Here is a 27,032-nt window from a genome sequence, read left to right as displayed (position 1 = left end):
TATATATATATATATTTATTCATTCCATAATCTCAGAGGATTCTGGGTCCCTGGAAGAACTTACAAGGCACCCTGAAGCTTCTCAGAGCCTAAGGTGAGACCGTCCTTGACCACATGGCCCGGGACTGGGGATGCTCATGTAACACACTGGGAAAGGCCAGGAGCCCACCTTCCCCATTGTGCTGCCCACACCTGTGGGCTGAGCCTCTGGCTCTACCACCATCTATCAAGCTCCCCAGATAAGTAACACAAGGTCTTAAGTGTCAGGGTCCAAGAAGAGAGTGGAACCTATCCACCCAACGTTCTAAACCTAGAACTGTGAAGATGCCAGTTCACCTCTGAGGCCCGCTTTGCCAGCAGACAGCTAAGCAGGCTTTCCTTGCCTGTTGCCCATGACAAAGCAAGCTCCTGTAGCTGAACTGAGGTCAGGAATATGGCAAACTCTCCTTCAACCCTCAGAAACAGAAGTGAAAAAACATGGGAGGCATTCCCTGCTGAGAAACCAGTCTGCTTTATCTGACACCCCCCAACCTTGTCCCTGCATCTACTGCCTATCACCAGTGTCTGGTCCAACATTTGTAACTGCTCACCGTGCATAGACCAGTTTGGCCAGACAGTCTCTGCGGGTGTCACACTCAGCTCGGGAGCAGGCCTTCCGGAACACCTGCTGCTGCCTGCCCGCCCTGATGGTTCTAATCCGCAATGTCTCCAGCAGCATGTCCTCTGGGAGCTGCAGTAATGAGGCTGATGTCCTGACAGAGCCTGGGAGAGGCAAATCCTCCTTAGGCAAACCACTCTTCAAACTACGAAGCACTGTGAAGTCCTCGCAGTGGAACCATGACTCACCCAACTGGACAGAGGAGACCTAGGCTTTGACAGGCAAAGAGACTTGCCAAAGGCCTCCATAAGTGGCAGAGACAGGACATGAACCCAGGACTTCTATATCCCCACCCACACTGCCATCTGTGGAACAATGACTTTATTAGACCCTTTTACTCTCGTTTTCTCATCCGTAAGATGGATATGATCATGTCCACCTCCCCAGAGACAGGGTGAGGAGTAGATTACAGCAGACAGTTTCCATCCTCTAGTTTCCCTCCTAACCCCCAATGTTGTAGTTTCTAGCCAGGGCCCACCCTACTCTCCTGTTCCCTCGCCCCTCACACTTGGCCTCTTCCGTCAGTTGGCAGGGCTGGGCTTCATCCTCTGAGTCTGCAAATTGGACATTGCCAAGGTGCAGCAGTCCAGCTAGGACCTGAGGGGGCAAAAAGGGTTGGTCAGAAACAGGAGAGGACTGAAGTGAGCCCTCCTTCTGAATATAATCAGGACAAGACTTAAGAATAGCTCTCGACTACACCCAACCATGATCTGTACAAGGTATATGCATCACCTCCATTTTTCCAGTGCCCTAGAAGGCATGTGCTATGATGATGCATGTGCTGGAGATGGGAGAGATGGACTTGGAGAGGCTGACTCCTAAGCCCAAGGATACTCTGAGGGGGAAAGGCAGGATTAGAACCCAGGGGGGCGTCTGTCTTCAGATGCTTCACAGAGCAGCCAGTGGGCCCCCATGTGTACCAACCACCTGTCCCTCTGTCCTCCACTCTCTAAACCAGACTGTGTGGGAAAACTGATTGTCAGTTATAGGCCAGGATTACTTCTGTGTCTGCTGGGGGCTTGGCTCTGGCTTCCTGGGGCCCTTTCTCAGCCCTGTTGGGTTTAGGATTCCCATCCTGGAGAGCAGCTGAGATCTTGGTCTCCATAGTGTGTGCCACCCTTCTGCCTTTGAACACAAATACATGGACAAACCCACAGGAGCTATGGAAAGAAAACCCCTCCAGGCCCAGCAACTTTAAAACCCTCGGACTAGAAGAAAAGGGCCCTTTCTGCCGTTCCTAGGCAAGTCACCTCCTTTTACTACTGGCCACAACCTATCCAGGTGAGAACTGTTATGCCCAGTGGGCAGTATGGCTGTGGTAGAGGGTGATATGATACACCCCCAAACCAGCAGCACTCCTGCCTGGACTCCTAGTGTTGTCCACTCCTGGTCTTGTTCCCATATGATGTCCTTCTCTCCAGCCTCTTACCTGGCAGTGTCCATACTGGGTATAATACCTTCCCTGTCTGAGCAGCCCCCATCTGGAGGTAGTCAATTTCCATTGCACTGTCATCTCCCTGAAGTAGCTTTTCTGTCCCTGCTGTCCCCCTATCCTATTTAGCCTGTCCTCTTGCTTTGGGGGCTGAGGATGTGAGGGGGAGGGAGGCAGTCAGTCTTGTCAGCAAAGGTGAACGTAGGAGGAAGCCACTGTGGGGATACGCATGGGGTTAGCACATGACCAAGAGGGAGGAGCAGAGATGGGAGTGGAGAGAGGAGAGGAAAACAAAGGCTGGACTTTGGAATTACTATGTCTGAATAAATTTATGACAGGTAGGGCACGCCTATAATCCCAGTAGCTCAGAAGGCTGAGGCAGGAGGATCGCAAGTTCATAACCAGCCTCAGCAAAAGCGCAGTGCTAAGCAACTCAGTGAGACCCTGTCTCTAAATAAAATACAAAATAGGACTGGGGATGTGGCTCAGTGGTCGAGTGCCCCCCGAGTTCAATCCCCAGTACAAAAAACAACAAAAAAACAAATTTACTCTATTACAGAGTGATATTGACTTTAGGTAGGTCATTTTACCTCTCTGGTTTTCTTAAGAGTAAAATGAAAATAATCTCCACACACAAGGCACTGTTGAAAAAAAACAAGTGAGCTAAGAAGTATGATTATGATTTTTAAATTTTAAATTGTTAAGACAAACATGTGGTAGGATTATTTCTCTATTCTCATAACTGCAGTAATAACTGACCCAAGCCATCTTAGGTCACATAGGTCACTATACTATGTTCTGTACTCAAGCACTATGTACTATCCTGTCCTCTATGGCCATCTAGCCCCACTATTCATCTCCCTGGAGAGGTGACCGACTGGCTCCTTGGAGACTGTGTGGTACGGCCCAAAGCCCTAGATGTTCAGGGAAAGGCAAGAGTTTCAAGTCCAGGGAAGGATGCTATGGAAGGGGCTGCTTGGCACCTCTACCAATATGAGCAGCATGGCTCTCTTCTGACCTTAAAGATGTTGTTCTGGGTGCGGGTATCGATGCCCAAATGGAGCATGGCCTCTCTGGTCACCTCAAAACAATCCTCTGAAAAAGAAACCCAGTGATGAGCAGGAGCAGCAGGAGGGCAAGGGAAGCAGACCCTGTGCAGAGTGGGCATGTGCTGTTGGGCTAATCCAGGGTGTGGAGTGAAGCTCCACTTACCTTCCAAAGTCCTCTCTGGGTTGGGCAGCCAGGAGAAGGTGGATCCCTTGGGGAGGTGCCACTGGACCCTCTCCTCCTCACTGGCTCCTTTGCATATCTGTGGAAGGGTGGGTAGGTGAACTGGGAGTGCAAGGGTAGCCCAGGCTCCACAGGCCTGGGGTTGGGATAATAGGAGAAATGGATATAATGTCACAAAACTGAGAGAGCCCAGGGTAGGAATGAGAACAAAAGAAGAAGCAAATGTCATCCTGGATATCTCCCATCTGATGCACACACACAAAAAATCCTGCTCTGGGAAAGCCTTTAGTTCAGTGAAGAACTACAGCTCCTGCCTGGTGAACCCCTATCTTGACTGGAGTGGTACTTCTCTACCTAAGGATGCTCCCTTTCTTAAAACAAGGAGACTTACAATCCATACCTTGGGGTCTAGTAAAGGGGCACAAGTCTAGGGAAGCCTCATTCTAGTAAAGGACACAGTTCCCTAAAAACAGACTACCTTGAAATCTTCTAGTCTGACAAAGAGGCAGAACATACTCTTCAGCCAAAACTGTGCTGGAAGCCCAGGTCTCATATGAAGCAGAAGTGTTCCATATTAGTTTATGGGAATAAGCTGGGCACAGTAGCACTTGCTTATAATCTCAGCTACTCAGGAGGATTGTAAATTTGAGGCCAGCTTCAGCAACTAAGCAAGACTGTCTCAAAAAACAAAACAAAACACAAACAAACAAACAAACAAAAAAACAAAAGGGGTGGGCATGTAGTTCAGTATTAGGGTACCCCTGAGTTTAATCCCTAGTACATTAAAAAAAAAAAAGAAAAAGAAAAAGAAAAAGAAAAAGTTGAGGAATAAGCAGCACTACTAAAAATCAGATGAAGGAGCCAGGCATGGAACATTATGGAGACCTGGAGACAGACCCAGCCCTGCCCTGCAGGTGGGCACTATAGGTCCCTCTTGGCACAGACCTGATAGAAGATGTGGAAGTTCCTCTCACTGGAAGCCTGGCAGGCCACACGAGTTTTCTCTAGGAGGTAGGTCTGGACTGCAGCTCCTGTCATCTGCTGGGCCCTTGCACAAAAAGGTAGGAGCCCATTAGTTGTCTATTTATTCAATAGCCATCTATTCAGCACTTAACGTGTACCAGACTGCCACCTAGCAACTCCCTGCCAACCTATTCTTCTTAGTAGGCTGAGAACCACTTAGAATGTCCTTAGGTATTCTGGGAACTTCCCCTGCATCTAGCTTAGGTGGGCAGGGCCATGGCTTTTGTATATGGCTTTTGTCCCATCCCAAGGCATGAGCAGAAGCTGTAGCTTAAAGCTCAGGGTTATGGCCCAAAGAGGTAGCAATTTATTTAGAAGTCCCTGAGCAAGGGTATAAGCCAAGGAATACAAAGGCCATGTCAAGAACACCACTCCAGTTCCTAAGGTGAGAGCAACTATGATTCTCAAGGTTCAAAGATCACTATAGAGTTTATTGATCCTAAATATTCTCATACACATACATGACAAATTCTGCCCAGAGAGGTGGCCAAGGCTGGTGATAGCCCCAGCAGTTTCCAAACCCTGGCCAGTCCCCTCACCCCCCCACCACCAGGGCCAAGGAGGCAACAGTAATTACCTGTTCAGCTGGAGCTGGATGAACTTCCCAAAGCGACTGCTGTTGTCATTCCTCAGTGTACATGCATTCCCTACAAATAACACCTATGTTTGCATAACTCCCCTAGGTTTTAGAGTTCCCAAAGGGACAAAAGGATGGGCATGGCTGCCCATCCTCAAGTCACCTAAAAGCCCTTTTGTTGGTTTCTACATCATGGGGGACAGGACTAGGGAAAGGGCACTCAGGCCTTGGCAAGCAAAATGCAGAAGAGTTAGAACTTCCTGGCAAGGAGGTGGAATGAGCAAGCCTACGCATCAGGAACTTTTTTTGTTTGAAGGGAGGTCAAAAACAACACACTGTCATTATTGGCTTCAGACAGCAAGATATATCATCTGGGCTTCAGTCTCATCAAGGACACCAATAGCTATGCTTCCTTAGACAAATCTCCTTTAAACCATCTGGAGACTGAATGGAAAGATAGGATTTGGACTAGATGAGTCACCAGGTCTTCTTCAACACTGTTACATGTGTCTAGGATGAAGGCAAGATGACCAAATGACATCCCCTTTATTGGAAGGAGGTTGGGGGGAACTGGGAGAAGGCTGGGGGTCCAAGGCAGTGAAGAATACACTCATCCTCCAACCCCCAGAGAGGGTCTTAGAGCAGTGTTCCTCTTCATGCCAGGTGGCAAACCCTAGAGAGGAAATGGGACTGAAGTATAGTACAGAGGTTGCTAAACTCACCAAAAGCTTCCATGACAGGGTTGGAATTCAGGATCCGCTGTTCGATCCTCTCGGCAATCTTGTGGTTCTCCCAGGAAGTGGGTGAGGTAGCTACGACAGCATAGAATTTCATCAGGCAGCGGGACGTCCATGTCTGCAGGAAAAAACAGCCTCATGGGAGCTGTGTCCATGTTCTTTCCTATTATCAAGCCTGCCTGAGGAAGTGGTGTCCACCAGTATGCTCTTCTAAGAACCACTATGTGTGTTGCTGACCAAATGAATGACTACTGAATTCAGCTCTGGCCTTGGCAATGCATTATAATTGTGAAATGGGAGGGTGCATCTCAGTTCCAGAGAATGCACTAAGAATGAGGGGACCTGGGCAGTGTCACAGCTAATATTGAATACTCCATGGAGGCCCTGAACTACAGCGGTTTTCTGTGTTTTCTTACAAACCCTAAAGAGGCAGATATAATTATGCACATGTTTTTAAAATGATAAAACTGCAGAATTAAAAAAAATTTAATTTATTAAAGATCAGTAAATGACAGAGCTCTGATTAAATGCAGGCAGCCCAAGTATAAAAATTCTTTAGTTTCAATCAGTTGAATGAGGTAAATTTTCACTTTAAATTTCCAATTATTTGTTGCTAGGACATAGAAATATAATTGATTTTTATATATTGACCTCATGTCCTATCATTTCACTAAACTCTCTATAATTTTTTAGCTGTAGTAGTGATTTTTGTTTTTTGCAAATTCTTTAGATCTTTCTATGAGGCTGGAGATGTTCCCTCTTTTCTATTTTCTGAAAGACTTTGGGTAGATTTAGTAACATTTCTTCCTTAGATGTTTGGTGAATACAAGTAAAGCTGCCTGGGCCTGAAGCTTTCTTTGTAGAAAGTTTTTTTTTTTTTTTTTAAACTGTGACTTAAGGGGCTGGGGATGTGGCTCAAGCGGTAGCGCACTCGTCTGGCATGCGTGCGGCCAGGGTTCGATCCTCAGCACCACATACAAACAAAGATGTTGTGTCCGCCGAAAACTAAAAAATAAATATTAAAATTCTCTCTCTCTCTTTCTCTCTCCCTCTCTTAAAAAAAAAAAAAAAACTGACTTAAATTTCTTTCATAGATATGTGCTATTCAGGTTACATTATTTCTTCTTATGTGAGCTTTAGTAGTCAGGTGGGGGGTCTTCAAGTAAATTTCTCCATTTTATCTTAAGTTGCATAATTTATTGGCATAAAACCAGTCATATTTTCTCTTATCAATCTAGGATTTATAGTGACAGAAAGACAGAGAAGCTTTCTTTTTGGTACTGGGGATTAAACCCAGGGACACTGAGTCACATCCCCAGCCCTTTTTAGTGAGACAGGGTCTCATTAAATTGCTTAGGGCCATGCTAAATGGCTGAGGCTGGCCTCAAATTTGTGATCCTCTTGCCTCAGTCTCCCAAATAGCTAGAATTATAGGCATGTACCACCATGCCTGGCTTAAAGCCCCCCTACCTTTTTGTTTGATACTGGGGATTTAATCTAGGGTACTTTATCACTAAGCTACACCCTTGCCCTTTTTATATTTTGAGGCAGGATCTCACTAAGTTGCTCAGGGCCTTGCTAAATTGCTGAGAAGACTGGCTTTGAACTTGCTATCCTCCTGCCTCAGCCTCCCAAATTGCTAGGATTACAAGCAAGCGCCAGCATGCCAGTTTGGCTTAAGAACCTTTCTGATGTGCCCATAACCATTATACTGGAATTCCCATCAGCTTACTTTATTTTCAGTGCTGGCACAGAACTTCAAGAAGAAGGGGAAAGTATTTTACCCCAGGTGACAGCAGAGCTAGTAGGAGAGCCTGCATTGGAACCTGTCTCTGGAATTCTGGCCCAATGCTTACCCACTATGGTATACTGACTCTCTGTGTTGGCCAGCCTATCTGTGAATGACAAGGCAGCAAATGACTCCACAAGGAAAGACCACCGCCTCTCTACAGTTATGAGTTGACAAGGTAGAAAAGTGGTCCTCCTACCTTCCCAGCACCACTCTCTCCACTGACCACAATGGACTGGTTAACTGGCTCAATCAGGCTCTTGACATTCCTGTAGGTCTGTTCACCCACAGTGAAGATGTGGGGTTTCAGTTTCTGAAACATCAAAAAGGGAATGGTCATGTGAGAAAATTTCTGTTTTCAAGAAGTAGTTGAGCCAATGATGGCTGAGATGGGGAGGCTGCCAACAGAAATGCCAGGATACTTTCTCCAGAAAAACTTCCTGGATTTAACAGTGTTAAGTCCAACTGTGGAACTTCTATAGTGACTTCATTCACATTCTCTCTGCCTGGAAGCAGTGCTGGTCTCAAGCAGTTAGCAGTCAGTGACATTGACACTTTATGTTCCCATCTTATTATTATTATTTTTTTTTTTGGGGGGGGNACTTGAGGGGGAAATCTAGAACAGTCTCTAAATGTTAATTATCTCTAAGCTTATGGACAATTTTAATGTTCTTTCTCCTTATCTTTATTTTCCAAATTTCTGATAAAGACATTTAACTTCTTGGAGTCTTAGTACCAGAATTGGGATACAATACCATTGTATAGTATATAATACTATATCTTTCTCATGGAGATGTTATTAAGAATTAAACAAAATTGCATGTAGCACAGTGCCTACAAGTGTTGAGCACACAACAACGGCTCAACACAGGGCAGATGCTAGAATGGTTACAGTGAACATTACTCCTTTTTTTTTGGGGGGGGGGGGTACTAGAGATTGAATTCAGGGACACTTGATCACTGAGCCACATCCCAGTCCTATTTTTTATTTTATTTAGAGACAGGGTCTCACCAAGTTGTTTAGCAACTCACTGTTGCTGAGGCTGGCTTTGAACTTATGATCTTCCTGCCTCAGCCGCCCAAAGATGCTGAGATTACAAGTGTGCACCACTTCACCTGGCCCTTACGTTGTTTTATTTGTCTTATTCTGTTGCTTATTATGTTATTGTACTTTGTAATCTATAAAAAAAAAAAAAACTTTCTTACAAGTTACTAAGAAATCTGTACATAAGTAAGATTGAATAGCTAATATTTCATAGATGTGACATCTGAGGTTCAGAGGAATTAAATAACCTTCCAAGGCCATTCAGTAAGTAAGTATTTCCATGTGATTTGAATTCCAAAACCATTGTTCTCCTTTCCTTCAACAACTATTAATTTTCCTCAGTGTGCTGGGTACTGGGGAAACAGAACAGACCATGACCTGACTTTTCCCTTTGAGACAACGATGACAGTATTTAATATCAGGACAGACTTCCCTGGATTCTACCTGGATGACTCCCCATGCATGAACTTCTGGAGAGCCTGGCCATCTACATGATGCCTGGCCAGTCCAGCCAGCAATGGTCACTTACAGCCTCCTGAAGGAGCATTGAGGATGCTTTCAGAATTATCATCAGCCACCAGTCTTTGTCCCAGCCACCTCTCATCTGGACTATTACAAAGCCTCCAACTGTTTTCTCTGCCTCCTGTCACCTTCCTGAACTCAATTCCCAGAGTAATTGCTTCCCCAGTGGGCTCTGTTTGCAGTCTTACCTCCACCCAGATGAAGCAGCCATGTGGACTCTGCCTGCTGTGGGCTTCAGACTCTTCACAAACAGTCCCCACTTTCTCCTAGTCCTACTCTCATCTACTGCCTCTCTCCCACAGCCTCCCTCCTGCCAGTAAGTTTGTTCTTGCCTCTCCCTGAACATATCAAATACTTTAACAACAAGGAGCCCATTCTCTGTTTACACCCCCACCCCCCCATTTCCCCAAATAATTTATTATTATAAACATGGGCTGACTTTTCTAGGGCAATCCTTTTGTGTATGATTTTATTCTTTTCTAAAAAGATGGTTAGTTAAATATATGTCTTTGAAAATCCTTTCCTATGAATAAACCCAAAATTAAGGGAAAAAACATCCTTCAATCTATATGCCTATTTTAGGTTCCAAATTTAGCTAAATATTTATTCCCCAACTCATACCTTCTTTCAATAGTCATTTCTTTTGTGTCCAAATTTCTGAGAGTGCCTGTTGGGCAGAGCCATGGCACTCAGTTTTGAATGACGATATGGCTGGTAAATAGATAGATAAGGATGGGGAATCTGCAGATAGGTCTAAGAGCCTATCTGCAGATAGGCTCATAGGAGCCCTGAGGCCATAGGAAACAGCTGAGCCTTACCTGGGGTTGAGATGCAGCATGGTACTCTCTCATCATTTCTGGAGAGTAGAGCCCAGGGACAGGCTTGAAGGGATTCAAAGCTACCAAGGTGCAGCCAGCATTGGTGTAGAATGTGTCCACCATGTACCGGGCCTGCAGGCACCTTAGAACTGAGGTGGAGATACTTTTAGCAAAGTCTGCCTCAAATACAGATAATTCCACACACATAGACAGACCCACATCTGCTTATCAGCCCTCCCTCTGTGATTAATCAAGTTCTATTAGATCCTAGTAACTCCCTGATGAATAGGTACAAGATCTAATTAAGACGAGCCCCAAATCTGGACCAAGCCTGCCCTGGGGAGCCCAGGTGTAGCTGCCAGGCTCCCCTGGGCAGAAGTCTGGAGTGGCCTGCCTGGCTCCAGGTCAGAAGCCTTGCTTGTCTTGGTCTGAACTGGGGAAGCTGTGCTGGATACTCTCATTGCACCTCTGCCCATTGGAGACTGCACTCTACAGGAGAGGGAGGCCCATACCTGTCTCCAGTGTCACAGGATTCACCTTGGTGAGGTCATCTAACTGGTGCAGTGGGGCCTCCCCACTCAGGAACTCTTGTATGTCTTCTCTGAGGGACACTCTGCTTTGGTCAGGAGAGCTGGAACTGTGGCCATTCAACTGGAAAAGAACAATGTAAGGACCATGAGAGCTGGGACTCAGACCAGCTAGCAGCTAATATGTTGAGAGCTTCCCGAGTAGAAAAATAACAGGACTCTACAATCAGAGTCTAGCAGGGTTCAGATTTCAATTATGCCACTTACTGGTCCTATGAAACTAGGTAATTTACTTAACCTTGCCAAACCTTTATTTGTAGATAATGTAAAACAAACTCAGGGCTCTGGGGAAGAAGAGACATACATTTAGTCAGGGCCTTGCATACAGTAAATGTTCAATAAATACTATGCTATCTCCTCTGCTAAAAGCTTTAGCCAAGTCAGCTTCTATGGTATCAGACTTACTGAGTCTGTTTGGAGAAGCCAGAGAGGGGCTGCTGTAGGAGTATGGAAAGACAAATGAACATGGATGGACCTTGTTTTAAAGAGACCATTCAAAAAAGTAGCCTCATGCCTTCGTCACCTGCCTCTTGAGACTAAATCTGGCCTAGTCAATGAATTGGTTCCCTCCAACCTGGGTCTGCTTGAGCAGATGCCTGGCTCAGAAGGCTGCAACAGGTCAAGAACCTGCACCAAGGGGAACAGGCTCTATCTTTGCCTATCTTTGATGCCAACACTTTCCATATGTTTCATCTCCCTACTTTCCTCCCTTATCATTCCTGTTTGTCACCTGGCGGAGGGTGGTGGTAAGAATGGAATAGAAAGGATGGAGTGGCAGGAGAAGACAGACCCTTGGCTGAAATCTGCTTCTGAAGGACAAGGTCTGTGACATGACACGTGTGGGTTTCCAATGAGACTGGTGAGCCCCAGAAGTTCAAATCCCTCAGGGAGTCAAGCCATGGTGGCAAGTTTCATCTGAGAAGCCCAGCAATGAGTTTCTTCCAAAGATGCTGCCAGTTCTCTGAACTTTGGGCCCACCATAATCTGCAAGGCAGTTTCATTCCCTCTAGGGTAACATAGTCAGCACAGCTGAATCTATGCAAACCCCTCTCTCTAGTGAAAAACAAAAAACCTCACTCACAAACATAGCTATAAGTTATGAGAAGCTCTGATCCAACCAGAGGCAGTGGAGTAAAATGATCAAGAGCCTGCATTTGAAAGCTAGATCACCTGGGTCTGAATCCCGATTCTACTTAGTAGTTATACAATCTTATGTTTCTTAAACTTTTTCCATTTTGATTTTCCTTATCTGTAAAATGGAATGGGGACTGAACCTACCTCATAGATACTGATAAACATAGAAAAGTGTTTAGAAAGGCATCTGAAATATGACACATTTGTTATTGTTATAAAGGTTGGTCTTCTAATTAGGCAATAGAGCAAGGGCCCTAAAACTATACATGTCTTTTTTTTTTTCTTTTTCTTTTTTTTTGTACTGAGGATTGAATACATGGGCACTTTACCACTGAGCTGAATCTCCAGTCCTTTAATTTTGAGACAGGGTCTTTCTGAATTGCTGAGGTTAGGTTAGCCTCAAACTTGCAATTCTTTTGCCGTAGTGAAGGAAAGGGATTTGCTGAGTTAACAGGCGTGTACCACCATTCCTAGTTAGAATTTATGATTGTAAAAAATGGACAGTAATCACAACATCAAGAGGGTAGACTGCTTAAATTTTGGAACACCATACAATGAAATAAAGCAGGTTACAAGAAAACACAATACCTTATAAGTTTTAAAATATATATATACTTGAGGGGGAAATCTAGAACAGTCTCTAAATGTTAATTATCTCTAAGCTTATGGACAATTTTAATGTTCTTTCTCCTTATCTTTATTTTCCAAATTTCTGATAAAGACATTTAACTTCTTGGAGTCTTAGTACCAGAATTGGGATACAATACCATTGTATAGTATATAATACTATATCTTTCTCATGGAGATGTTATTAAGAATTAAACAAAATTGCATGTAGCACAGTGCCTACAAGTGTTGAGCACACAACAACGGCTCAACACAGGGCAGATGCTAGAATGGTTACAGTGAACATTACTCCTTTTTTTTTGGCAGGGGGTACTGGGTATTGAACCCAGAGGCACTTACCCTCTGAACCACATCCCTGGCCATTTTTATTTTGAGACAGAGTCTCCCTAAGTTGCTTAGTGCCTTGCAGTTGCTCAGGGTGGCTTTGAACTGCCTCAGCCTCTTGAGCTGCTGGGATTATAGGTATGCAGCACTGTGCCTGGCCCATAACTACTTTTTAATAATGGAAAAAAAAAAATTAAAAACCCAGAGCAGACAACGGTCCTGCCTGCTTCTTTCAAACTTCAAGCCTGTTTCATGAGCCAAACAGAAGAAAGGTCAAATGGCAGTATCTACTATAGCTTCTTTGGCTGGCCTGCCCCACACTTGGTTATATTGCTGAGTCTCAGGCATTTATCTACCTAGACCACCACTAGACCATAAATTCCTGAACAGGTACCATTTTAAACATCTGCCTCAGTCTAGTGCTGTGCAACACTTAATAAAACAAAATTTCAGCAAATATATTCTGTCATTCTCTCTGATCAAGAACTATATATGAAGAATGATACTAGTATGAGAAGATGCTTCACAGTGAAGGGTGATTTGGAATCCTATAGGCCAGAGGTGACAGTAGCTTTTTCAGAGAAGCAGAGGCCTGGAGTAAGAGGTTTCATGCACCCCATGATCCATTAATCAGAATCCTTCTGTATATCCACAGTCATTGCCCACATTTTTTACACATGCTAATCCCTTTGCCTGGACTGCTTCTTTTCCTTTTCCACTTACCTAATTCCTTCTTATTAAGACTCAGTCTCAAAGAACACTCCGAGAAAGCCTAAGGCTTCCACTGTTCTTCAACAATACATGCTGGTAGAGGCATCTCTCAGGATTCCCTCTCTGTTCACCAAAATGCCTAAGGAGTCCCTAAAGAAAAGAACTAAAAACTATAACAGAACTGATTCAAATGAGTTATCAGGAAAAGCATTAGAATACTATCTGAAGACAGAAAAGAAAAGGCCTTCAAGGGATCTTTCCTGTTTTTCCAGGTTAGGCCAGTGGAAGCTTCATTTGGGCAAACAAAAGATGGGAAGGTGTCTTAAGTGTGCAAAGGCCTGGGTTACAAAAGATTGAGGTTTTACCTGCTGGAGCATCCTGCTTCACTGTGGTGAGCCAGGGTCCTGGGTCGCAGGCACACGGAGTGCTAATCACCTGGTCACTGGGCCACCAGCATGGCTCTAGCAAAGGGCTCAGGTCTGGAGGGATCTCAGAGAAGTCATCCCAAAGTCTGTGGCATGAGAGAGAAGACAAGGGCCACGCACAGATGAGAGCTTCTCCAGGGTGACTCATTCCTTCTCTTCCCTCTGAGGAGGAGGAATCAAATGAGAACCAGGGCAGGTCTGGGCAGAGAGTGAGAGTCTGTCCTTTCCTTTTGCCAATTAGGGAACAGGAGAAACTTTGATGAGAGCCTCCAGAGATTCCCCAGGCTAACTGCTGATGCTTCCTTTCTAGTAAAATGTCAGGGCCAGTTTTATTACAGCTTTAGGGTTAGAGTTGTGGTGGGGATGTAAATCTTCTGGGTAAGTATGCCACAGAGGATGAAGATACGTGGGTGTCAGAAAGCCTCATGCCCTATTTTCTTCACCCTACATGGAAACATCCAATTTCAGCTGGTACGGAGGAGAGAGACTGGAGTCAACACCTGAAGCTCCAGAAAAGCTGCTATGTGAAAGGGAAATCACAGTTCAGCCATTTTCATTGGGTGTGTGACCTTGGGTAAACTATAATACCTACCTGGAACCCCCAACTTGAAAATGGGGATACATCACAAGTGGTTGTGAAGGTCAATAAAATCATGGTTTGAAAGCACCATTCAAAGTGCAAATCTGAATACACACAGAGGATAAATATTGTTAGCACTGCAAATGAGGGTTGATAATGTTAATTGGGTAGAATTCAGGTGGAATCAGTGTCAACTTCAAGGTGAGAGGAGTGTTATAAGGCTAGGCCTATGTCAGTCTCTGAAGAAAGGTAAATTATCTTCGGATTTGGAATTTCCCAGGCCTCAATACCTCGGACAAGAATAGATGAGGATAAGGGGCACCTGGAAAGGATTAATCCTGGTAGAGAGTTCTGAAGGCTCTGGATACATCTAAATTTCAAAGAACCTAGAGATAGAGACTTCCTTGGAAACTGGAAAAAGGGGTAGAAAGGGGCAGCATGATTATGTTGGACACCTTTACTCTGAACACTGACAGTACCCCTCCAAGAGACAGCCACGCACAGGTCTCTAGAGGCTCAAGGAGAACAAAGCTCCCTAAACTGAAAGCTCATCTTGAGAGAGCTCCATTGGGGGAGCATACCAGGGTGTGGGGTTGGAATCCAAAGCTCAGAACCCCACTACTGCAGATCACAAGAGCTACCTTATTATTTTCATTTGCAAAATGAAATAATAATAATATCCAGACCTCACAGTGCTAACTTAAGGCTCAAATAAGCTACTACCTATGAGAGCTCTTAGCAAATGTTGGTTATTACCATGTAGCGTCAGCTTTTAGCTGGAGTCGTCAGATTAGAGCGGTTTTCTCCAGTTCTGCGGGCTGCTTCAGCTCGCTCGCTCAGTTCGTGGTTACCACGAATTTCTGAAAAGGGCGTGACCACAGTGGGCAGAAGAGAGTAATGAATAGGTGAAACACCAAGTCAAGGCAAGTGGCAACTTGATCACCAGCTCCTCCTCCTATCCAGCCTCAGTTTCTTTCTTGGCTCCAAGAGCAGTGGGAGGGCAGCCGCGGAGAACAGCTGAGTAAGGGTCTTGAGAGACCAGTTGGCCCCGCCCCAGGTTCCTGGCGGGAACTGGGCAATATGCCCATGGTGCCACGGCTAAGATGCCGCGCCGAAAGCACCTGGCACCGGCAGAGTGTGTCCTTCCCACGAAGGTGGACGCAACCTCGGCCAGGGCGTGGCTCCCTTGACCCCTCCCGGGACCAAACGCCCCTCCCCAGTGCTTGGATAGGGCTGGGAGAGGAGCAGGCGCCGGGACCCAGTGCTGGGACTCCTCCCCCGCCCCGCGCAGGCAAGGTGGAAAGTGACCCTGAAAGGTCCTTGTTTTGGGCAAGGACCGGGAGAATTGGGCTGCCTCCTCCTGGGACACGAGAATGTCAAAAAGAAAAGGGAAGATGGAAAGAAAACGGCGATTTAGAGAGGAGAGGGGAAGATGCCCCCTCTACCATGGCCCTGTAGGAAAAACTGGCCTCCCTGACCTTTCAGGGCCGCTAGAGATTTCGGATCTGGGCTGGGGGTGGCACTCACCGATCCCACGGCCCGACTGGCGAGCGTGCAGACCCCGCCCGGGCCGACTGGAAGGACGGGCGGGCTAGCGGGAAGATCCCGGGGAGGGGAGGGGAGGGAGGGAAGGAAGGAGGGGGAGGGAGGAAAGCCGGGAGCAAAAGCCTGGGAGAGAAAGTCCGCACCGCCGGATCGCAGCCGGCCCGCGGCTCTTCTGGTTAAGTGGCCGGGAGCCCGCCGGCTCCTCCCCTGGGGCGGGGCGCGCACACGCGACGCGGGGCGCACGTGGCCTGGGGGGTCCCGCCTGCGGCCTCCACCAGGGACTACTCGAGACCCTAGGGTAGAAGCGGGTGTTACGGCAGCCTCCGTTCCGGGGGTCTGGGCATGGGGAACACGTGTGCCTGGGCCCGTTTGGTGGAGGTCGCCGTAGCCAAGCGTCACGCGGTTTCCTGGAACCCGATTTCCCTGACAGGGCTTCGCTGTGGGGTCTGAGGGGCCGGGATGAGGCGCATCACGCGCCTTTCCCGCTCCTCTCACTGACCCGCCCATGGCCACGACTCGAGTGTCTGGGCTACAGAAGCCCTACAGAGGACCGGCGTAGGGAGCCGGCGGGGCGGGGAAACATGCGACATCCGGCTGGGCCGCGGGGAATTTGCCGCTCGGAAGAGTAGGCCCCGGCCGGAAGCGCCGCTCGGAAGGCGGAAGCAGCGGGCTCCATGGGAGCCTGCTTCTCTGGCGGCGCGGACGACCCTCCTGCAGGGACGCCTGCAGCACCTGGAGCAGGTGAGGTAAAAGGGCAGGGCATGGCGGTGGCGGGCGTCTCTCAGGAAAAGGACTTGTGCAGGCTGACCGATTCGGACCGGTTAAGGTGATACTGTTGCAGGACCCGACAGGCCTTAATGCGCGCATATACCCATTTAATTAATATGGTTCGTGTTTGGCGAACAAAAGTGTTCTTCCAGTGTGCCACCTTTGAGACGTTGATAAGTGGCAGAGAGGTGTTCTTTATGCCTTTAAAAAGAAGCCGCTAGGGCTGGGGTTGTGGCTCAGTGGTAGAGCGCTCGCCTAGCATGTGTGGGGCCCTGGGTTCGATCCTCAGCACTACAGAAAAATAAAATAAAGGTATTGTGTCCACCTGCAACTAAAAAATATTTTTTTTTTTTAAAGCAGCAGCTAGCCCTTGTATATGCAGCGTGATGCATCTTAACCTGAAAATATGGCTGCCCGTTAAATGAGGGAAGGAGCAACCTGGGGCTCAGGAAGTCTCGCCCTTTGTTCCAGAGGCTGTAGGTACAGAGGTTCTCAACAGAAACTAGTGACCTCAACTACAAAGTGTACTTACAGCTTCTCTCCCTCTTCCTGTGGTTTAAAGTGATTAGTCATGTGTATACAATGTTCATTAAACAATGTAGAGTACTATGCGCTGTCCTAGAAATTTCTGCCTTTGATGCCAGTCTTACAGTTTGATCCCCAGTTCACCTTTGTGAGTGTATACTGAGAAGAGGTTTCCACCAATAATTTCTCTCTTGTATAAAATGCCTATCCTACTGCATCCATGTTGGCAACTTACCACAGTCCTTGGAAGGGGAATCATCACAAGTCTTAGGTTCTGCACCTGATTTGAAATCACTAGGGCCTAAAGTTTGGCTCTGAAATCTGGAAATGAGTAAAATTAAATTGGGTACATATGTATGCCGATTTCTGAAGAATGTTGCTTTCCACAATTCTATATCTTTGCTCTTGTTTTCACAGGAAGGGAAAAATGTCTCAAAAACAGATGAAAGAAGCTTTTGTCAGTAACCTCAATGGAACCAGCGTGTTGGAAATCAACCAGGGCTTGTGCTTTCCTGCATTCTGTATCCTGTGCAGAGGGCTCCTGCTCATTTTCTCACAGCACTTGTGTTCCTTTTCACATACCTGGAGAACTCGATTCTTCATTGACTTTGTTGTCTTAATAGTTCCCCTGGTGTACACTTTGACCATTTTGCCTTCAATTATCCTTCCTGAGCATATCACTATATTGATCTGTTGCGGAGGGCTGCTGCTCTATCAAATTTACCAAAGGAGAACGTGCTATGCCAGAATGCCTGCCCAGAAAATCCTTGAAAAATTCATGAAAATCAGTCTAGAATCAGAGTACAATCCAGCCATTACCTATTACCGTGTAATTAACAGTATATTTACAGCTATTGCCATTTTGGCTGTGGACTTCCCACTTTTTCCCAGAAGATTTGCCAAAACTGAGCTCTATGGAACAGGGGCAATGGATTTGGGAGTAGGCAGCTTTGTTTTTGGGACTGCAATGGTTTGTCCAGAGGTCAGGAGAAAATATACCAAAGGGTCCAGATTTTATTATCTTACAAAATCATTGTACTCTTCTTGGCCATTATTCTTCCTGGGACTAGGACGGTTAATTGTTATAAAATCCATAGGCTATCAGGAACATTTAACTGAGTATGGAGTTCACTGGAACTTTTTCTTTACCATAATAGTTGTGAAACTGATAACATCATTGCTTTTAATGATTATTCCCCTAAATAAATCCTGGATGGTGGCAGTCAGCATTGCCATGTTATACCAGCTAGCCCTTGACTTTACCCCCCTGAGGAGGTTAATTTTATATGGCACTGATGGCAGTGGCTCAAGGGTTGGTTTCTTAAATGCCAACCGAGAAGGAATAATCTCTAATTTGGGGTATGTGGCGATATATATGGCTGGCATACAAACAGGGTTACATATTCTTAAGAATAGAACACATATCAAAGACTGGTTCAAAGTAGCATGTTGTCTTCTACTAGCAGCTATTAGCCTCTTCATCTCTCTCTACATACTTCAAGTAAATGTAGAAGCAGTGTCCCGAAGAATGGCCAATTTAGCCTTTTGTGTGTGGATAGTTGCTTCTAGCCTGATCCTTCTTAGTTCTTTAGTATTGAGTGATATAATTTTGAGTTTTGCCAAATTTCTAGTTAAAGGGGCTCTAGTACCATGTTCTTGGAAACTTACCCAAGCATCTTCTACAAATAAAAAGCATTCAGACTCTCTAGTTCCAGAAGCTGAAAGAAAAGAATCCAGTCTTTGTTTAATCACAGCTCTGAACAGAAACCAGCTGATTTTTTTCTTGCTGTCAAATATAACAACTGGTCTGATCAACCTAACAGTAGATACATTACACAGCAGTACCTCATGGGCCTTATTTTTACTCAAACTCTATATGTTTACTAACTGTTTAATTATATATTTACTTAATTTGCAAGGTAAAACTATAAAATTTTGGTAATCAGTAGTGACAGGATGATATTTGAGCAACATGATTTTAATAGGGAAGAATAAGTGTGGAGAAAATCTGCTGTTAGCAACCCAGTCTTAATCATACTTTGTTATAAAGAATTCCAATCCTCTATGAAAGTATTTTTTTTTTCTTGTATTGGGGATTGAACCCAGGACATTTTTACCACCGAGCTACATCCTTAGTGCTTTTTAAAATTTTGAGACGGGGTCTTGCTAGGTTGCTAAGGCTGAACTTGAACTTGTGATCCTCCTGCTTCATCCTCCCAAGTTGGGATCATAGGCATGTGCCACCATGCCTGGCTTATATTTTTTTTATTTGTACTTTTTAGAGATGGGGTTTCTATGTTGCTTAGGCTGGGCTCCAATTTGAGATCCTTCTGCCTCAGCCTCCTGAGTAGCTGGGTTTATAAGCATGTACCATTGCACCTGGCTGCTTCATTAATGCATCTCAAAATTACATAAAACACCAATGAGGAAGAAATACAGACTTCTGATTTGTTAGAGTTTATTTATTAAATGCCAGTATTTTAAAGAAACTTCACAGTTTTGACGCTTGGAAGATTGGACAGTGAGAACTTTTATTTTCCAAAAACTTCGCATTTGCCAGTCTATTTTTGATTGTACTACTTTTTATAGTGTTTGTTAATTGAAATGTTTACATTAAAATATTTCAGTATGAGCTGTGGACTGTCAATACTCCTTTACTGCTTAACTTTAGTCTTTTAATAAAGCCTAGGAATAAGAAGTTTAAATCAAATACTTATGAAATCAGAAAATAAATGCTCCAAAGAATAGACTATATTGTATGATGTAGCTTGCACCATAATTATGAAACAATTTTTGCTTTAAAATATTTCAGCCTAGTTTGTGCTTGGGAGACAATGATAAAACATTTCCTGGTGTCTTGGGGCTTGCAATGTAGTTGGGGAAAACACATTAAACAACTGAACTGTTAAGTGATTTTAAAAAAAAGTATAGGTGGCCTTGAGTATCAATCCAAGAACCCATTTAGTACGGAATCAAAGTTGATGTGTGGGATAAATTTATCTGTGTCTGAGGGATGGGGTTGGTGTGGGGGACAGTAAAACAGCAGAGAGTATTCCAGATAGGATGAATCTTTCAGCAAAAGTCCATGAGGAGGAGGGAATCCAGCATATCAATAGAAAGAAGGCTGGAACTCAAGAAAAGGGAAGATGTGGGCAGTGAGCTGGAGAAGGTAGCAAGGAAGATCATTGACTATGTTAAAGGGAAAAGAACCAGTGGGAAAAGTGAAAGTCATCAACTGCCTGGTTTACTTTAGTAAAACTATGGTTATACTGTTCTAATGTCTGAGATTTGGAGTCATGTTCATAAGTCTACTCCAAGTAGACCTATGCTCAAAATCTAAAATTTTAAGAATCCTAAAAATCCTTAGTTTCCAGTTCTAATGTTCTATGTTTAGAGGGGGCAAAAAATCAATTACAATTTGCCTATAATTCCATTTTCAAGTAGAAATCTGACTACTACAAAAATAGCTAAGGGATGGTCAGAAAGAAGTTTATATTTGGTAAGCAATTTGGATTATTTATATAGTGTAGAACAGCTGGAACTTCCCCTAATATTAAATTTTAGATCACTGTTTTAATTTGTTGCTTCTGGAATTAGTTAAAAAATGTTTTACAGTGCTTGGGATTGGACTCAGGTCCTCTTGAATGCTAGGAAAGTTCTCTTACTGAGCTATAGCCCCAGTCCCCAAATTTATTTTAATATATGTTTTAAATGTGACTATCATACTATTAGTTCATTTCAAATTGTTACATGTATGGCTAATTTAACATTAAGGTGGCACTTTATATTTGCTAATTACAACTGATTACATTTGGAGTATTGAGATGAATTTTCCCCAAAAGAAATCAGTATGTGGAATAGTTATAGAGCTATTAAAATAAGAACCAGATTTTATTTTCAATTAAAAAGTAAGACTTTTGAAGTTCAATCAACAATATTACAGTATGTAAATTAAGCAGGACTAGGAAAGGGGACTGGTTTTCCTGCTAACTATGTCACAGAGCCAATACTCCACAATTTATCTGTTCAAGCAATCAGAGGAGGGGAGAAATGCTCACCCATATTATTTGCTCATTTAGAAAAAGTAATTTAAAGTAAGTTATAACTTTATGAGTATGTTTTATAATTGGTCTGTTTCTTTTTCTCACTAATTGGTCCTTCATACTTTTCTAGCTCTTACATGTCTCTAGGTTTAGGTCTCCCCCCTCCCCTTTGGTACTGGGGATTGAACTCAGGGTCCCTTAACCATTGAGCCACATCCCCAGTCCTTTTTTTATATTTTATTTAGAGACAGGGTATCACTGAGTTGCTTAGGCTGGCTTTGAACTTGCATTCCTCCTGTCTCAGTCTCTGGCTTCAGTTTACATCTTGGTTGTTACATATACTGAATCATACAAGAACAAAGTGTACTGTTTTTTTCCACCACACTTTCAGTTCTGAAAGTCATGTAAGAAAAAGCTAATGAAATAGCATTTATAAAAATGAGAATTGGTATGCAAAGCCACATACCTGATTCTAGTTTACAGAAGAAAAAGATCAGCAATGATTTACTGGGTTCTAATGTATCAGGATAGATGCTTATGATACAAACAGAAAATAAGACAAAGACCCTGCCTTCAAGGAGCTTACATTCTAACTTGTGAATATTATTTTCCTTAAAAATTATTTAAGGGAAATTGTTTCTTTTCTTTCTTTCCTTTTTGCAGTACCAGGGATTCAATCAGGGGTGCTCTACCACTAGCATATGAACTATATCCCCAACCCTTTTGTAAAATTTGAGAAAGGGTCTCACTAATTTGCTGAGGCTGGCCTCAAATTGTGATTCTCCTGCCTTTGCCTCCTGTGTAGCTGGGATTACACATATTTGCCACTGCACCCTGCATGTGTTTCTATTTTTGACAGGACATCCTCCTAATGTCAGCTCATGAAAAAGAAAATTTATAAATCCTCAGATTTGGACAACTAGTAATTTAAATGTATTTGACATTTACTACCACATCAAACAATGTAGATATCAGTGAAAACAATACAAAGTATTCTAATCAACTATCATTTTTTTTTGCTAGTATCTGGTGTGTGTTTAGTAATGAACATAATTAAAATTGGCTACTACATATTCAGCTTTTCATTCTCAAACATAATCCAAATGAAGTTTAACATTAATTGGTAGTGTCTAAAGGAGCACTTCTAGAAAAGCCACAATATTTTTCTTGAATGTTTTTACATAAAACACGATTCTCTAAAAATGTCCAAATTTTGACTATGTACTCTGAACTGTCTGAAGCCACACTCACATCCTATATGCTTAATGGATTTAAGCTAATGATCCACTGTTCTTTCCTAACATGGTGAAGGTATAAAATACCTTTGGGACTTAACAATGGTTCTTCCAGTTTATTATGTCACCTACCTTAACAGTGACCACACAATGTCATTAAGTCAACATGGCTAAGGATGCATTATGGGGTATTTTTATTGTGAATTTCTTAGACTTCGTGTGATGACCAAAATACTTTTTAAAGGTCAGTAACAGCTCTAGCTCATTCTACCAGGACGCATAGATCTGTCCTAAAGATTAATCAGTTGTAATTGTAGCAAATGGCTCTATCCTTAAAAATCATCAAGACTTTCATAGGCAAGATACTTCCCAACAATTATTCTGGCTTTACAACAAGCATTAATGACTGCAAGGTAGGAACTGAGTACATGGCAGTGGGCTGCTTCTGGAAGATGGTAAGGGAAGGGCCTTTGGCCATCACCGGTACTTTGCCCAAGGGAATCCCTAAGTTAACATTAACTCAGCTTAATTAGTTCCTTTGGCCAGGCCACCTACAAAAGCCACTGTCCAGTCTAATATGCTTCTAGTGCAACAACAACAAAAAACCTGTCAGCACATGAGTATTTTTCGTTACTCCTCACCCCCTGGCAGGATTTCGATGAGTCCGTAAAATAGTAATGCGGCTGCCCGGGATGAATCAGGGTTGGCAGGGCCCTTTCCTCCTCCGATCTTCCTGTCGTGGAAGGCGACCTAGTGGTCAAGAGCCTGGAAACCAAGGCCAGAGTTTGTCTCTGAGCGCCCATTTGCTTTCCCTGGCCAAGGAAGCCTCAGTTTACCACTTACCCAAGTCCTCACTGGGTCTCGACCCGTGGGTCGGCCTGGAGTCTGCTACATTTGGCTCCCTTTACTCCAGGCCCCGGGGAGAGCTGTTCCCAGTACCGCGCAGAAGGGGACTGAGGTTTAGATCTACATAATCCTCGTACCAGCACTATTTTGGGTTTATTTAAGTATCTAAACTCGGGGAGCACCCACCGTCTCTCATATCGTCTCCTCTGCGAGGATTTCGAAGGCAGCGACCAGAGAACAGCGGTCTGTAGTCTCGCGATAAGAGGCGGGGCCCCGCCCGGAGTTCTGGGCCCCTCCCTGCTCCACCCTCCCCACGTCCCCCTCCTTCCTCCCCCACTCCCCGTGGCGCGAGCGGCTGACTGAGCCTGGAGAGGAAACGGCATTCGGAGCCGCTCTCCCTCCCCGGCCGGCCCTGACGCGGGNCGGCAGCTGGGAGGAGGTGGTGACGGTGGCAACGGCAGCGTCGGGGACGATGGCGCGACTGGTGGCAGTGTGCAGGGACGGGGAGGAGGAGTTCCCCTTCGAGAGGAGGCAGATTCCCCTCTACATAGACGACACACTCACGGTGAGCGGGCCGGGCCAGGCTGGGCCCGCTGCTCCCCTGGCAGCTGTTTCCCCTCCTTCCCCTCCCCCAGGCCGAGCGCTGCGCACTGGAGAAAGAGTGTGTTGCAACTCCTAGGCGAGGCCTTCTCTCTGGCAGGCCCCGTAAACTCGCCCCTGCAGTGGGTCTCTTGGCACCCTTTGCCTGCCCCAAGCCTAGTGTTCCGAACGCATTTGGAGCACCTCTTCCAAGGTTTTCCTTCCTTTTTGAACCTTCTCGCGTTACCCTTTCCTTTCAGGAGACGCTGCTTTTGGCAAAGCACGCTCCTTACAGAGGGTTTGAAGGATCTTAGGTGTTTAGGGCCTATCCCTTACAGAAACCACCTACCCTCAGGGAGACTTAATTATCTGGAAATGTCGCAGCTGCATTGCTACCTGTATTTTTTTAATTTTAATACCATAGCTCTCACTATATGAGCATAATTACCGAGGGCAGACTGACATGCTCTTACTCAGTTGTAGATTCCACTAGAATGATTCGATGTCGTTGTAAGTAGTCTCGTTGCCTGATACATGAAAACTCCTGAAATGATTGTGTTGCTAGGCCATGACTCTTCAAAATAGGTTTTCTTGGCATTAGTTCTTTAGTTTACAGGTAGATTAAAAAAAAAAAATTTTTTTTTTAAAGCATAAGACTAATATAAAAAAGCTGATTGCTTATCTGGAGTATAAAGACTCAGTCCTGGGTAGGTGGTTTTTTTTTTTTTTCCCCCTCCTCTTTTTCTTTTTTTAATAGGAGTTGTTGGTGGTATAGCTTTGCCCACCCTCTGCCCTCTATTTCTATACTATTTCCTTTAAAAGGAAATGGCAGAAATTTGAATTGAATCTGAACAGGAAATGAGTGCAGTTGCTTGTCACTATTAAGAAATGAAATGAACCTTTTCTGAATAGCTCTTGAAATCTGCACTTTGATGATGCTGAAGCCTTGAATTAAACATTTGCCTATTTTGATAAGACTCCTTATTTTAGCACCTTTGACTTTTTTGCCATTCAAGGGCAATTGATCAGTTTTCTTCCTGGAAAAATATTTTTTTTCTTTTGCACTTATCTACTGAAGGTTTTCACATTTTGTGTAAAATGCAAGTCATTGTAGAGATGCCAGTCTATGCCTTTCTTTTTGCCAATATCAATTAAGACTTGATAGAGCTGCAGTACTTTTAAAAGAGCTATTGAATGACTTTAATTTGTTAGAACTTTTCAAGCAAAAGCATCTATAATTATCCAAGTCCTTTTTTTTCCCCTCCCTTCATGGAGAAAGCATGATTTGGCCTGACATAAAGTAAATAGAATTTGTGTTGATGCTTTAGAAATTACTTGTATGTCCTGGTTATGATGGTTTCTGCATTTTTTGCATTAGGAGTGTAATGGACTTTTATTCTTTTTTTTATTTTTATTTTTTTGAGCTGGATGTCTCATTGTGTTGCCTAGGATGGTCTCAAACTCATAGGCTAAAGAAATCCTCCTGAGTAACTGGGACTACAGGCACATTCACCCCTGCCAGCTCTGGACTTGTATTTTAAATAGTTAAAAAAGAAAAATAGCACTTTTGATCAAATTAAATGATGCCTTTCTCAGTGTGAAAACTCTTGACATCAAGAGTTTATTTGTTGATAATTTTTTTTTTTCCTAATCGCCCTCTTCAACATAAACACTTCAGAGGCACAGTTTGAACCTTGTAGGTTTATTTCCCAGAATGGCTTTTAAAAAAAAAAAACTTTTTTTTAAATCCTATGGACTTAAATATAAGATACTCTTTTGGTATCTTGAGTATATAATGTTAAAACATGGGGAAAAATATTGTAAATTTTGAGTATTTATAAAATTCTAAGATACTGTTCTCTCCTTATGATCACTCTTAATGTGAGTGCAGCACATTAATACACCTGTCATCTAGCACTTTAAAGTAACCAATATATATGATGCATTTTCCATAATGATATGAATTTCAAAATTTTCCGTAGAAAAAAGATGTAACCTTGCACTGTGGTTTAGTATGATGATTACTTCACATTGCACTGGATGGTTGAGTTTTGCTTTTATTGTTCTGTGGACTTGTAGCCAAGACAAATAAATTTTAAGCTTTTTATAAAAATGATATTTTATTTTGGGCAATTATTTTTTGAATAGGTTTTTATCCCTAGGGAATGAGTTAAATTTTATTTGTCTTGGACACTTCTACAGTCTTTGAGTGCTATTGGTAAATGAATTTTAGGGAACATTTTTGTCAAGGACATGGTATTTAGGAAAACAAGTTCCTTTCAGGACCATTCTACCAAATATCACATAAAGAGTGAATCCAGGGCAAAACACCTGTTGGTAGAGAACTGTGAAGAGGAAGTGAAGACGCCTGAGGTTTATGCTCTGCATTGGCCCGTTGATAGTTTGAAGGCAGTGTGTGCCTGAATTTAATGTTTGGTTTGATCTTTGTTCCTAGGGTCTAGAGGTAATGCACTGAGGAAACATTGTGTTTATTTCAAGCACAGTAGTCTTAGACTCTTGTTAACAGCTAGATGTTATTCTAGTTACAATGTTTACAGATTACAGGCAGTTACAAATTTTATCATTTTAGTAAGCAGCATGCTGAAAATTCTAGTCTTAATAAACTGGTGATTTTAACTTGTATTTATAAAATGAAATTAAGAAACTTGTGTATGAAGAAGTCTCCTCTTTTATGTTATATCCACATTAAAAAGATTCCTGTGGTAGTTTAGTGGTTTTGAACACTTGAGTATAGTACTGATATAAATGTATTGGAGAAAAATCCCAAGTAAGTAAACTGGTGGAATGCTTAGGAAAGTGTTGACGTAGGTAGCCAAATGCTGTTCAGTGTTACTAGCTGATTAGAGATACCTTTGAAGAATTATAGTTTCTTAAGCAAATAGTTTTAAAAGAACTAATGTAGTCAAAAGGCACGCTCCTTATAAAATCTTGAAAAATAATCACAAATTACCCTTAATCCTACTCCCCAGAGATTAGCAGCATTTGATATAATTTCACTTTTATGAAATATAGATAGTTATCTTTTGTAACATTCTGTAACTTTCTTTCACTAAATGTAATAATGAGAGCACTGTAGTTTCTAATTCTTTTTTTGTTTTGAGATGGAGGTCTTGCTGTGTTACCCAAGCTGATCTCAGACTCCTGGATTCAAGTGATACTTCTGCCCCCCAAATACTGGGACTATAGGCTGAGCCATCACACTAGGCTTTTTGTCATTTTTAAACTTTTTTTTTGAGACAGATTCTCACTAA

The 27,032-nt window shown here is 43.6% G+C and overlaps 3 protein-coding genes and 1 long non-coding RNA gene across 17 annotated transcripts in view; 2 read left to right on the top strand and 2 right to left on the bottom strand.

Moving 5' to 3' along the window:
• Positions 1-15,933, bottom strand: part of Myo19 (myosin XIX) — a 29,925-nt gene extending 13,992 nt beyond the window's left edge. For 8 of the 9 annotated variants that reach the window (XR_007342224.1, XR_007342226.1, XR_007342225.1 and 5 more), the window contains exons 1-13: positions 15,747-15,933; positions 14,976-15,079; positions 13,580-13,725; positions 10,344-10,482; positions 9,832-9,980; positions 7,646-7,759; positions 5,643-5,775; positions 4,921-4,990; positions 4,266-4,368; positions 3,303-3,399; positions 3,109-3,185; positions 1,165-1,255; positions 591-762 (exon numbers count right to left, since the gene is read on the bottom strand). Coding sequence is in view for 3 of the 9 variants with exons in the window: in XM_048787912.1 (XP_048643869.1) it covers positions 591-762; positions 1,165-1,255; positions 3,109-3,185; positions 3,303-3,399; positions 4,266-4,368; positions 4,921-4,990; positions 5,643-5,775; positions 7,646-7,759; positions 9,832-9,980; positions 10,344-10,482; positions 13,580-13,591 (1,157 nt within the window). In the remaining 6 variants the exon portion in view is untranslated. The remainder of the gene's footprint in view (positions 1-590; positions 763-1,164; positions 1,256-3,108; positions 3,186-3,302; positions 3,400-4,265; positions 4,369-4,920; positions 4,991-5,642; positions 5,776-7,645; positions 7,760-9,831; positions 9,981-10,343; positions 10,483-13,579; positions 13,726-14,975; positions 15,080-15,746) is intronic. The other variant, XM_048787914.1, reaches the window with a different exon arrangement.
• A 107-nt stretch (positions 15,934-16,040) lies between these two features.
• On the top strand, positions 16,041-19,689 carry Pigw (phosphatidylinositol glycan anchor biosynthesis class W). Its single transcript, XM_015495362.2, has 2 exons — positions 16,041-16,505; positions 17,475-19,689. The coding sequence occupies exon 2, from the start codon at positions 17,485-17,487 to the stop codon at positions 18,997-18,999; it is 1,515 nt and encodes a 504-aa protein (XP_015350848.1). The 5' UTR covers positions 16,041-16,505; positions 17,475-17,484; the 3' UTR covers positions 19,000-19,689.
• On the bottom strand, positions 19,499-23,481 carry LOC107150368. 2 transcript variants are annotated; one of them, XR_001504578.2, is made up of 2 exons: positions 23,368-23,481; positions 19,499-23,100 (listed from the first exon to the last, which is right to left on the bottom strand). It is a non-coding gene; the product is annotated as an uncharacterized LOC107150368 (long non-coding RNA). The 2 variants fall into 2 exon arrangements; XR_007342245.1 differs by having other exon boundaries at positions 23,179-23,472.
• Positions 23,482-23,577: 96 nt separating this feature from the next.
• The window catches only part of Ggnbp2 (gametogenetin binding protein 2), a 33,753-nt gene continuing 30,298 nt past the window's right edge, over positions 23,578-27,032 (top strand). For 2 of the 5 annotated variants that reach the window (XM_015495357.2, XM_015495361.2), the window contains exon 1: positions 23,579-23,746. In XM_015495357.2, the coding sequence (XP_015350843.1) occupies positions 23,654-23,746 (93 nt within the window). In that variant the 5' untranslated portion in view covers positions 23,579-23,653. Of the gene's footprint in view, positions 23,747-27,032 lie in introns of all 5 variants that reach the window. The other 3 variants (XM_015495360.2, XM_015495359.2, XM_015495358.2) reach the window with 2 other exon arrangements.

The sequence above is a fragment of the Marmota marmota genome, unplaced genomic scaffold (genome assembly GCF_001458135.2).
Source record: "Marmota marmota marmota unplaced genomic scaffold, marMar, whole genome shotgun sequence".
Lineage (NCBI taxonomy): Eukaryota > Metazoa > Chordata > Mammalia > Rodentia > Sciuridae > Marmota > Marmota marmota.
The sequence above is the reverse complement of the archived record's forward strand: the minus strand, read 5'-3'. Positions and strand labels throughout refer to the sequence as shown.

Excerpts from the sequence above, each read along its gene's own strand:
- Pigw (XM_015495362.2), top strand. The coding sequence starts at position 17,485 with ATGTCTCAAAAACAGATGAAAGAAGCTTTTGTCAGTAACCTCAATGGA.